The sequence below is a fragment of the Halyomorpha halys genome, unplaced genomic scaffold (assembly GCF_000696795.3).
Source record: "Halyomorpha halys isolate HHAL.00 unplaced genomic scaffold, Hhal_1.1 Scaffold738.1, whole genome shotgun sequence".
Taxonomy (NCBI): Eukaryota; Metazoa; Arthropoda; class Insecta; order Hemiptera; family Pentatomidae; genus Halyomorpha; species Halyomorpha halys.
Genome location: NW_027107601.1, coordinates 308783 through 322823, shown reverse-complemented (window position 1 = coordinate 322823; position 14041 = coordinate 308783). Strand labels below are relative to the sequence as shown.

Here is a 14041-nt window from a genome sequence, read left to right as displayed (position 1 = left end):
GATAGAACTCCAAAAACATTTCTAAAGGAGAAGATCTCGAGGCCATCTTCTTTTCAGACGTTTAGGAGGATTATTAGGTAGTGAAGGAGAAGCCAGGCTAGAAACGAATTAGTTTGGGTGGTTGGGAAGTTTATTATGAAAGGATTGGTATCTGGTTCTGGCCAAATCGGCAACATAGGGGACATTGAGGTCCTGATGGATGATTTGATTTGTGATAAAGTAAGGAGCATTAAGGACTTTACGAAGGATTTTGGACTGTAAGGATTGGATTCTAGAGGAACTAGATGGTTTAGTGGAGCCCCATAGGTCAACTCCGTATGTCCAAATAGGCCTTATAATAGTCATGTAGATCAGTCTTTTGTAATGGATTGGAAGTTTGGACCGTTTATCTAGTAAATGTTGTAATAGTCGGAATCGACGAGCAGTTTCCTGTCTTTTCAGTCTTGTATGAGGGTTACATGGCAGTCGTTTGTCCAGATTTAGTCCTAAGTAACGGATCTGTTCGACAGGAATGAGTGGGGTATTATTAAAAGATACTGTAGAGCAAGACGAAGGTTTACGACGAAGGGTAAATGTGATTTGGTGGGATTTATTGGAATTTATGGTATTTATCCAGTTTTGTTACCATTCTTCGAGGGTGGTGATGTGAGATTGGAGGGATTAGTTAAAGTTAAACATTACAGATAACCCTATGTGTTTTGCAAAATATAAGACATGTAGGGTTCGAAATAGTTTGTTCGCCAAAATATTTGTGTTTTAACACCAAAATATTTTTATCATGCCATAATATCACTTACAGCAAATTTACTTGATGTGTATATATATGTATACACTTGTAAATATCAATAAATAAATTATTAAAACAAAAAATTATTGATACGATATACATATTAATATTTTTGTTTGTTACTTACACTAGTGCTCTGACCAAATTATTCTCTGTTTCAGGTTCGAGTTGCGATGTAAAACTGAGTAGTGATGCGGGTAAGAACGGCAGCATCACTTCCCCCGGATTCCCAGCGCCGTACCCTCCCAAGAGCAAATGCCGTTATGAGTTCACAGGGAGCGGGAAGGAGAGGGTTCAACTCATCTTCAGCGACTTTTCCCTCTACCAGCCCAACGATCATAACGCCAAGGAGTGAGTTTTTATCATTTAATTAATTTATTTTCTTTACTTACTAGCTTAACTAGACAGTCGTTAGATATTTAGATTTAGATAGTCGTCATCATCGTTCTTTGATGAACTTCCATCAGAATAAAAAGATACTGTCGTTATGCATGCTCCTATCCCTGCTCCTGAAGAACTTGAATGCTTATTCCACCCTCTGGTGGAATAAAAACACAACTGTCAATTAATTTTTGACTTAAATAAAGTGTGCTATACTTTCTTTGGAACGATATCCCTTCAGCAGCTGTTTATAGCAAGATTGGAACTTGTTATCAGCACTACAATTGCTTATGTATTCTTTGTGTCCTTTTACACCATTAAATATTTATTCAACCGTCGAACATCGAACGTATCCAAAAATCCTCCACCAATCCTTTCAATCCAAAATCCTTAGAACCATAGTTAATGCACCCTACTACGTTTCCAAAAGAATACTACACCATGACCTACATATGCCTTTTGTCCTTGATCTCATACCAACCATATTCTCAAAATTCCATATAAACCTTTCCAACCATCCTTTGGTTCAAACCTTATCTAGTTCCACCCATCCCTACAGCCCACCTAGAAGGTTGAAACGGTAGTGGCCAAGAGACTTATTGTAAAATAAAAATGGACAATTGGAGTTCTGGCAATGGTCAGATTCTCCACTCAAGTTGAGTGTTTGCGGCTTTAGCGCACTTGCTCAGCCTCCACTGGCTCACTACCAGTGATGCGGCGAGAGGGATGCGCTGGGATCTCTTGAGCTCTGCTCTACCCCTCACACGTGGGTGATAGAGTGGGCTCAGGGATCCTCAGGTCGATTGTGTAAATATTGTATATATTATTTTATCATTATGTTATTTCATTCAGATAGTTTGATTATGTCCATCTTGTCTATTCTTTTGTTTGTATATATTTTTAAGAGAGTTTTTTTTCTTCTTATTATTTCTTAAAATTTTATTATTATTTTTTTTTTTTTTTTTTTTATTTTCGTATGTATGAGATCATTCATCACTATTACCTATTGCCCACAACTGTGTGGCAGATTGTAATATCTATCAATAAATAAATCTATCAAAAACAAAATATTTATTCAATTAGGCATAACGATCTAAACAAAACAAAACTTAAATTTTATGTTTTATAGCCTTACAGTAGGAAGATTTCCCTTCTAGAAAAGAAGATACCTTGATGAGCTGTAACATGTTTCCCTTTTTCCAATATCTCTGTTACGATATTCTTAAATATTTAACGTATCAGTATTTCTAAAATAATTTTAAATAAAACATACTAATTTTGCTAAATCTTTTTATACACTTATACTATTTTGTTAATATTTGTTTAAATAAACTTTTTCATAACATTTCTTCATATTTTTAATAGTTTTCCATACTTTTATAACGCTAGAAAACGTAAAATTGTTAAATGTATGCTGAAGAATAATGGCATATTTACATGGTACTGGTAACTGTTAGGTTGCTATTTATAATTTTTTTTTAATCAATATTTTGGGGCCCTAATAAACCGAATTCTTCCTGTATCCAATCCTTAATGCTCCTTACATTGTCTCAAATCAAGTCATCCATCAGTAACTTAATGTTCAATATGTTGCCGATTATGCCAGAACCGGCTACAATCCTTTCAATATAAACTTCCCAACCACCCAAACTCACTTGTTTCTAACCTGGATTCTTCTTTATTACCTGATAGTACAAGAGCCCAAGAGTAGAAAAAAGTCAGTAATTTCACCTCAATTTTTTATTACTTTAATGAAAACTATGTAAATTAATAGTCAAAACTGATGAGTCTGCCAAGTATAGGTAGGGGGAATAAAAAATGGTGGCTGTTTCAAAACGCTAAAAAATAATTAAATTTTCAATCGGAGCTCTATATCTTTAAACTGCTAACAACTATAGAAAATCTAAGAGAACATTATTTAAAGTAGAGTAAATTTTCTAAAATATGAGCACTAATAGAGCTATTTACGTTCAATAGTTCTTGAGATATAGCTTTTTGAAAAGCAACATTTCATAACAATGTTGTACAAAACGTACTGAATGATCAGTAGTTACTTAATTTATGTTGAAAAATCTATATCTCTAAAGGCATTCTATGCACAGATGTCTATTAGCACTCAAATTAAAGCTAGTTTAATGTACTATAAAGTAGTTTATGACCTTTATCTTCCTAGGAATGGATGTTTTCATGATATTTACTAAAATAAATTGATTTCTAGTTGTTCGGACTATAAGTTTGATTTATGAAAAACTTCATTTCAGAAACCATTAGTTAGACATATCGATTTCTGCCAGGACTCAAATTAAACCTAATTAAATTTACTAGTAAATATTTAATAATGTTTACATTTGTAGGAGTAGTAGTTTTCGATATTTGACAAAATAAATTGTCATTTACCAAATTTATATTCAAAAACTACTACCTCTACGAAGTTGTGTACGAAGTGTCATAAACAACTTTTTAGTAAGTTAAATTTTCTTTATTCAGAGTGCTGGCAGACATATGTTCGCCTTATGGGCTTTGAGATATATTTATTAAAAAATCACACATTTTATACGAACAACTAGAAATTAACATTTTGTAAATTTATTTTGTCGAATATCATGAAAACTACTACTCCTACAAAGATAAACGTTATGAAATATTTTATAGTATATTTAACTAACTTTAATTTGAGTACTAGCAGACAGCTATACGTCTTATAGTTTCTGAAATAAAGGTTTTTATAAATCAAACCTGTTGTCCGAACAACTAAAATCAATATATTTTATCAAATATCTTGAAAGCTACTATTTATAGGAAGGTAAATGTCTTTAACGTAAAGTGCTTATAGACATTTATACGTCATAGTTCCTGAGATATTGATTTCTCAAAATAAGTTAACTTACAACTAATTTTTCAGTACATTTTTAAGAAATGTTGCTTTCTAAAAAGTTATATCTCGGGAACTATCGAACGTAAATAGCACTATTATGGTTCATATTTTAGTGAATTTACTCTACTTTAAACAATGTTCTCTTAGGTTTTCTAATGTTGTTGATAGTTTTTAGGATATAGAGCTACGAATGAAAAATTAATTATTTTTAACGTTTTGAAACAGCCGCCATTTTTTATACCTACTACTTACACTAGGCAGAGTCATCAATTTATAACAGTAATTATACATAGTTTTCATTAAAGTGATCAAAAATTGGGGTGAGATAACTGCCTTTTTTTCTTCCCGGTTCTTGTACTATGATAATCATCTGATAATGAGCTATGATAATCCCCCTAGGCGTCTGAATAGAAGATGTCCTCGAAATGTACTCTAGAAATGTTATCGAATTTCTATCAATAGTTAGATTCTTCACATGTCATGCCGTTGTAGAGTAAAATAAATTTAAAAGAATTAGATAGAAATCTTTCAAAATTTCAATAGGAACCCACAATATCTATAAACTACTATCATAAGAGAATAAAACCGAATCTATAAAAAGATATTGGATTTTTTTTCTTGTCCTTTTTCAATTTTGGCAGTTGTGTCATTATATAGGGTGTTTTTTTAAGCCCGATAGAACTTGAAATTGTAAAAAATAACACAAAAAATTAAATTGTAATCAAAATTTTTTTTTTATTCGAAAGATCAATACGTGACATTAACATTTGAAAATGATTTCGGGCATATGGGCACCGCGGCTGTTCTTGACGAAGCGCATTCTGGACGTCCAATTTTGGGCCACTTTTTCGAGCACTGCTGGCCGTATGCCACGAATAACACGAACAATGCTGGCCTCCAAGGCGTCAATTGTTGCTGGTTTATCAGCATAAACCAGTGACTTCACGTAGCCCCACAGGAAATAATCGAGAGGTGTCAAATTGCACGACCATATGCGGCAATTTTGCTTATTAACAAACCCGTTAAGCCAAAAATGCGCCTCATCGCTGAACACAATGCGACAATTTACAGAATGCGCTTCGTATACTTCTGGATCAGCCATACTTAAACACCAGTACTTATTGTATAGAATTTAATAAAAAATTAAATATCATTAGCTAGGGTTTGAGGAAAAATAACTTTCTATAGTTGCTAAAAGCCTAAGCAATGACAGTTGGCAAGTGCCCCATGGCAACCCTGACAGCTGGCCGGCTATCGCTAGCATTAATGAGGGGCGCTCCTAATTTATCTTACGTTATCTGGAAAACGGGATATTTCAGGGATTTAAAAGGAGGAACTCGGTACAATCCACGGAATCATTCCAACTATATTTTGATATCCATGTAGAAATGTTTAAAACCCGAAATGAAATCATTTTTATTAAAGTTGTACGTAGTAATATAAATTTTTTTAATTGTTATTTACATCTGTATAATATATATAAAAATATGTAAATTTGAAGTTAGTTATACAATGGCATGATACAGAACCTATAAGATACGAGATAGCGGGTTATAAAATCAAAAAAAAAGGAAAGAAGGTAGAAGAAAACACACTCACGGTTGCTGATAATAGACTGCTTTATTCTCTCAGTAATCCTACATTTATAGATTTTCGAGTTGTTGACAGAGGGAGTTAGGTATTAAGATTTATACTACAAAGTCTGTAAATATAACTTACACAATGATAGAACGACAATAATATTTCTAAAAATAAAGTTGTGAGGCCATCTTCTCTCCACACACTTAGGAGGATTTTAGATGTATGCATTTTAGATATTCGAGTGTAATATCCCACTTATTAAAAATTTCAAAAATAAATTTTTAAAAAAATCTGGGGGTAGGGAGTTACGTATCGCACAACTTTTACTTATCACCCAACATACGAATCATATGATTGTGTAGATTGGTGGGATATTACCGTGTTTTACGAAAAAAAAAAAAGTAAATAAAAATTATGAACAAATAATATTTATTTTGTTGTTGCTATATTGTTTGTATTTATTTCTTGAGATAGGAGAGACGAATATAAATTGTAGACCTTAAAAGAATACGACGGTTTAAGAAAGGGTCGAATTAGCACAGGTTGAGAACTATCCCAAAGACTAAAATCCAGAGCAATTTTTTTTAAACAATTTATTTATTATTTTTTACAACTGCATACAATTATGTACAACTAGTGAATTCGCTATTAGATATAAAATGACATGATAAAGACATGTGGAGAATCTACCCAATAAGAGAAGAACATCACGGGACCACCTTCTTTTCAGGCGCCTAGGAGGATTATCAAGTATTGAAGGAGAAGCCAGGTTAAAAACAAGTGGATTTGGGTGGTTAGGAAGTTTATCATGGAAGGATTGGTATCTGGTTCTGACCAAATCGGCAATGAATAGAACATTGAGGTCCTGATCGATGACTTGATGTCTGACAAAGTAAGGAGCATTAAGGCATTTACGAAGGATTTTAGGTTTTTAAGGATTGTTTACTAGAAGAATTTGATGGTTTAGTGAAGCTCTAAGTTTAAATCAGTATGAACAGATATACCTTATTATAGATGAGCAGTTTCCTATCATGTCATGCATGAAAATTCTAATTCGGTCGTTTGTCCTGATGTAGTCCTAGGTAACGGATCTGTTCGACAGGAATAACTGGGGTATTATTGAAGAATTTTCTGAAGGAGGATGTCAGTTAATGATTTAAGAATCGAAAATGAAATTCATCACTTCCCCATAAAACCCCATTTTTGTTTAGACGTTCAGCAAATTCTATCGCTGCAGAGAACCGAATAAAGAATACATTGTAACTAATAATAAATAGTGACGGAAAAATTATTTGGCCTTTTTTTTCTTAATATTATATCTTAGGAAAACAAATCTATACTTGTAAAATTTTTTACAATTTATCAAAATATTAAAATCTGAAAATGTAATTAGTATCAACGTTAAATGAACTTATCACTAGTATTAGTGGATCACGTATTGTAATCCAATTAATTAAACGTTGACTAACTGCCAAAGCTACTATTGAAGAATTAATATCCAAATTAGTTGCATTAATAATGGGTCCTGGGTAGACTATACAACGTAACTATTACTGCACCTGTACTGTAGTTAAATATTATAATAATAACAGTTACTATTATTATTATGCATCTGGGGAGCGGGGTGGCTTAGTAGTAAGACTTCGTGCTACTAATTCCAAGGACACGGATTCGAATCCAGCTGTGACAAATAATAATTTATTCTGTTACTGTAAGCGTGGGTTAACTCTGTGGGTTCAGGAGCCCTCCAGGATTCACTCAGCCATGATCAAATCACCTTAAACAACCGTTGGTCTAGTAACAGTACATCCTATCAAAACACTACACATCTGACCCATGGTTTGTAGAGGTACAGATTTTATATAATTTTTTATATCGTTTAATATGTTTGTTTACGTTTTTCAAAAAAATATCCTTATTCCTTATTTTTTTGCGGAGACGTTTCAGACACCACGTTTCACACCATCATATAATTTTACTAGAACAAATAAGATCATCTCAAACTTTTACATAAATTTCTTATTATTATTAATGATTATATAACAATGATATTAATCATTAAAATGCCCAAAATTAATAGGTTTTTATTTCATAACCTTTTATTCTTCTTTAATTGTTAATAATCAGTTAAAGTGATATGTCCTACTGTTAAAATTTGGCATTTCTGAAATATATTACTTTAAAAATGTAATTTTCAATTATAATAATTTATTCATAAATTATACTTTTTTTCATAAATCTATCTCTCAGTCTCTCAGTAATAGGACTATTAAACTTTTATTTATTTGATAAGGTTCAGTCTAATAGTACTCAAATTTGTTTTGGCCTCTCTGATTATTGTTATAATATGAAATAAATAGAAACATTTGGACAAAATTTTTTGTTTACGAAAAACTACATCTCTGGAATTATTAGACGTATAGTTGTCTATTCACACGCATATTAAAGCTAGTTCAATGCATGTCGTAGACGTTGTATTTTATTATATTTTCTATTAAAAATTAATTTCTAGTTGTCCTGAAAATATTTCTTATGCAAAATTCATATTCATTTACAAATATCATACAAACTACTACTACTAATACTACTTTAATATGAGGGATAATAAGTATCTGTGCGTTTATTGATAACTTAAATATAGTTTTCCTAAAGTAAATTCACTATTTACGAATTTTAGTTATTTTGTGAAGATATGTTGATTTTCAAAAATATGTATAACGAGTAAAATTGAACGTATATAGCTCTTTTAGGGTTCATAATTTAGAAAATGTACTCTTCTTTAAATGATGTTCTATTAGATTTTTTAATGTTGTAGGTAACTTTAATTATATGGAGCTATGAATAAAAAATTATTATATATATATATTTTTTTTTTTTACATTTTGAAACACCACCTTTTTTATCCCATCCAGTTATTTTTGGCACTCATCAATTTTGACTAGTAATTATACATAGTTTTCATTACGGTAATAAAAAATTGGGTTGAAATAACTTATTTTTATACCGGGTTCTTTTAATATAATAAGAACCATATCATTTGAATTTTATCTATTAGTCTCAAAACATTTTATTTTCTTTATAAGACCGACGTTTCGGCCATCCTCGGAGACAATCTTAATACAATTTTTGAACTAAATAATATTAATAGGCTATTAAACAACTTCTCTAATTAGTCAATTTTCACATTAAAACAATTGCTGTTGTGATAAATTTTAACAAATAAGTTACTGTGATACTGTGATGAATGAAGAATTTTACAGCAGTATCCATTAGGCGTTTGATTTTCCAGCGAACAGGTTCGTTTTTATTCTTTTTATTGTTTTCTTCCTCCTTTCTTTATTTTACTCTTACCCCTTATTTTCTCCACTTTTATCCATTGTCCTTACCCGCGTTATAAGTTTTATTCACTATATTATTATAGGTGATTTCACAATTTTTTTTTCTATTCATTTCTTGGTATACTTTACTTATATTTTGCCTCTTTATCATCTATTATTGTTACATATATTTTATTCCTCTCAATTTTCATTTTCTTTTCATATTTCAATTTTTAAATTAATAATAACTAATATGTTCATACTTCTTTGCATTGTATAACTTCATTTTTATTTCATTTCCTTAATTATGTTATTTTACCCACTTTTTCAATTACCTATGTATACATTTTAATTTCCGCTTCTCTCATCACTTCATTTTATTAATTCTATTTTGTAAAATTATTCATTTTATGCGTAAAATTATTCTTTCTTTTTTCTTTTTTTTCTTTTTCTATACTTACTGTGGTTGTTATCATGTTCTTTTTTTAGCCCTGAAGAAGGCTAGAACTCTAGCCGAAACGTTGGCACATTAAAAATAGGTTAATCCAACTTATTTGTATTTATCATTGACCGCACCCCCAACCATCTTCTCCTCGTTCATCATCCACGGTCAATTATCTCTCGTAATTAAAGATAAAGAATTTTAATTTTTGTTTTAATGTGAAAATTGACTAATTAGGGAAATTGTTTAATAGCCTGCATGAAGTTGTGTTTTTAAATTATTTAGTTCAAAAATTGTATTAAGATTGTCCCTGAGGATGGCCGAATTGGCCGAAACTTCGGACTTGTAAAGAAAAAAAAATATTATGAGACTATAGTGGATAAAATTTAAATTATTTATTTAAACAACATTAACCAGTCTAAAGAAAGTATTTAAGTTTATAAATATAATAAAATAACCATATCGTCAAATGTATTATTTTCCCTGTCACGGTTAGATATTTCCTCTTTTTTTTCTGCACCCTTCCGTCGGTTTTTTGCAGGAGCATCTTCAGAGTTTTGATCTATTTTTATTATAATTAATCCATTGATAATTTTTCTCAATGATTTATTGTTACATTATTGTCATGGGATAAATTTTGAGAATTTCCTGGAATTTTTAATAGGTGGAAAAAAGACTTTGATATCTCTTTATATTATACAATATAGGGCCTAAGCAAAGAATACTTAGTTTAATTGATGGGCAATTAACATGATTTTTTCTATATGTTTTTAGATTTTTTATTGCACGAATACTATTGAAATAACAACTAATTATTATTATACTTGATATAACTCTTGTAAGTTCAATGAGGTAATTCCTCCAAGCGGACAGATCAACATGACATAGACAGACGAAGTCACTTAGCCAAAGCCCGCCAGGGACAAGTTGCTGACACATAACACCTCTAGACTAATATGATATGACCGACGAGTGAGATGACTAAGGAGACAGAGAGTGCGGGAGCGGTGAGATATTGCTCTCACTGAGTGTCTTTAGTGTCGTATCATCTGTCACCTCTCCAGTTAGAACTGTCACTTCAATAGTCTCAGGTATATCTCATTAAACTATAATAAAAAAGAAAAAGAAATGACAAATTCGATATACTATTAATGAAACATCATTCGTACAAGAATAACTAGTAATTTTTTCTTTAATAATTTTTTTTCTAATTGAAGGCCTTATGGTAAATTCAGACATTGAATATATAAAGAATACAATATAGACGTTTAACAAATACAAGGTCAAATAAATAAAAATCGTAATGAATTTATAGTAGGATGTTTGACTAGTTATGTCCATCCAATAGCCTTAAATTTTTATTAAGATAGTTTTTTGTTTTTGTGGCGCAAAACATCATTAATTTTGCTTACATGTGTTTAATTTTATTTATTTTTTAAAATTTGCTTATTATTATATTTATTTATTTTACTATTATTATTAATATTTCCCCCCGTCTAATGTTATTTTTTTGTCAGTAAACCTTTTGATTTTAAAAACTGAAAACCTACCGACTGCCCTACAGTTTCATTTAATAATGTTACTCTTACCCCTGTCGAACAGATCCGCTACCTTGGACTACATTTGGAGAAACGATTAACCTGGAATCCTCACACAAGACTGGAAAGACAGGAAACTGAACGTCGATTTCGACTATTACAGCACTTACTAGACAAACGTTCTAAACACATTACAAAAGACTGATCTACATGACTGTAATAAGGCCAATCTGGACATATGGAGTTGAGCTTTGGGGCTCCACTAAACCTTCGAATTCTTCTCGTATTCAATCCTTACAATCCAAAATCCTTCGTAAAATCCTCAATGCTCCTTACTTTGTCACAAATAAAATCATAAATCAGGACCTCAATGTCCCAAATGTTGGCGATTTGGCTAGAACCAGATACCAATCTTTCCATAATAAGCCTAGAGTGGGCCTGAAGACTCATCCCTGAGGTACTCCATTAATATTAAAATAGATGGTTAAAAATGGTTAGGGAGCGTTTGGTTAAATTTTTAAACAAATGTATGATGAATTTCTTGCATTTGATATTTACATAGTAATGTCCTCCCATAGCACTGATTTAATTTGATATTTAAAATTTTTTTTTAAATTTATGGTGCTTGAGTTCTGTGAATTATAAGCACATTCAGGGCCGTATTTAGCCAAGTTGGGGGATTTAGAAAATATGGATTGTCCAAATTATAGATGGGTCCCTTCACATTATTTTTGAACAACTTCAGATTAAGTACATAATTCAAAAACATAAAAATTCAACCGTTTTTTAAATATTTTAATGGTGAACAAAATTAACAACCTGATAAAAAAATATTATTTTTTTTAAGGCCTATTAGCTCTTTTTTATTTATTGATAGATATTACAATCTGACACACAGTTGTGGGCAATAGGTAATCGTGATGAATTATCTCATACATACTAAAAATATATACAAACAGAAGAATAAACAAAAGGAACATAATCAAACTATCTGTATGAAAAATAAATAAATAAAATAATATAATGATAAAATAATATAGTCTCTAGTAACATAAAAAAAGTAAAATAAAATAAATAAATAAAAAACATTCACTTTTCCTTCTTTTTTTTTTTTAAGTACATCAGTGATAAGACGCTCAATATTTGTTGACTTTACTATATTCATTTTATTTTTATTATAGTTTTAGTTCATCGATCACAGGAGTTAGGGAGCCCCTCGTTATAATCTTTCTGATTTTTTCCTAACGATCATTGCTTGCAGCAAGACCATTGCCCGCTACTGCCTCCTAAATTTAATCGCACCTCTGGCCATCTTCTTCATAGTTTATAAGATAATTAGTTTTAATATTCCATTTGCTATGAGAATTAGTAAAAAGATCCTTATTTCAAAGGATATTCCAGAATTTGGTGAGCTGAAGAAGACCAAGAGAAGGTTATAAAATTAGTAATACCTTTCAATGACAAAGCACAGGGCTATGTTACGATCCAAATTAAACGAAGTAAGTAGTAAATAGAATAATTTCGGGGAGTAGTGAACATATATACTCCCATCACTAGAGCATAACGTTAGTCAGTTTACAGTTCATATTAACATTACAAACCAATAATTTGTGTGTACGTTGTCGTCATATGCTGCAATGCATCATGCATTATGTCAATGTTTATTGTATCTTCAAAGTCGATGTACTATTGATACAGGTTAATTTGATAGGACGAGGCTGATTGGAAGTGCGTTGTTGAATCTGTCAATATATACACTTTCAATCGAATTGTATCTCGATGTTGTACGGTCGATATCAAATTTTATTCACTGTTATGATCTGCTTCCCAGTTCAGTATTTGGTTTATATCTCAAAATAGCTGAACCAGTAATGCTATTGTTGTAAAATAAGTTCGTAGCGTTTTTTACTGGTGATTTCTATAAAATCTTCAGATTCTTGTAAATATTTTGATCTATTTCATGTTGCCAACTTTCAGGTAATTTCTTAATTTTAATATGTTTTAATTTCCGTCCTCCCAAACTTCAATAATTTCTGCCGAGTCTGCCAAGACACGTGAGGACGGGTGTTATCTTGATGGAAACTATACCTTAGATGAGATATGCTAAGCGCTTCTTTGGTATCCCGTGTTGCAGAGAGAGGGTTGTCTGTGACCAATGCTTCAATTTGAGTCGAAGGACGACCCGAGCGCTTTACGTCTTCCACTTGCGGACGGTGCTTTCTCCTAAGGTATCGCCATACACGCTGTATATTTTGTTGACGTATGTTCAGCGGATTTTCCTTTTTCGGAGATAAAAAATCATTAAATGACAAAAATTAATTTTTTTCTCTTCCGATTTTAGCAAAAAAAATACAACTTAAAGATAACGAATCTCGGTTGAAACTGATGCATAAAAGCAACTTAATTAATTTTTTTTTAGAATATGTAAACATTATTGATTTTATGAACACAGAGAGGATTAAGATGAAATATTGAAAAACGCAACGAACTTAACATGCAACCCAATATATGGATTTAATAAATAAAATATATTTGTAGTAATAAATTATTGTATTTTCTCAAAACTAAACATTTACATATGATTTATTATTATACTTAGGTAACATAAATTAAACCAACATATGCAATTAGGAACAAAACAGAAATTTGTACAGTTTATCAAAACCGACTGACCTGACCAAAGTGTGATAAAAGAATTTTTAAAATTGAAACTAAGTTGATATTCGTTTTTAACAGCTTAAGAAACCCATAAATACGAATTTTCCAGAAAATTGAAAAATAAAATATTTAGGCCCAAAATTCTCTCCCTTATCAGCTTCGATTTTTTTATAAAAAAAAAAAAAAAAAAAATAGAAATAACTTGAATACTATTCGACCGATCTACACCAAGCTTGGCAGTGGTTTAGTGCTACATAAACTTCACCAAAGGACACAAACTGGATCTAATAAAACAGATCAGAACCGGAGATTTAAAATAAAACGTTAGTAATGTTTTTATTTATTTTAAACGAAGATAGCCCCGTGACCTTATATTGTAAACTGTTTTTAGAGTTCTACTACTGGGTAGTTTCTCTACATCCTGTATCATATCATTATGATCAAATTTACTGGTTGTATTTT

At 31.0% G+C, this 14041-nt stretch overlaps 1 protein-coding gene across 1 annotated transcript in view; it reads left to right on the top strand.

Annotated features, from left to right (window-relative positions):
- Nucleotides 1-948: 948 nt before the first annotated feature.
- LOC106685776 (suppressor of lurcher protein 1) overlaps nucleotides 949-14041 on the top strand; it is a gene marked incomplete at its 5' end in the record, with an annotated part of 227050 nt that continues 213957 nt past the window's right edge. Inside the window, 1 exon segment of the mRNA XM_067045990.1 lies at nucleotides 949-1138. Within this exon segment, the coding sequence (XP_066902091.1) occupies nucleotides 949-1138 (190 nt within the window).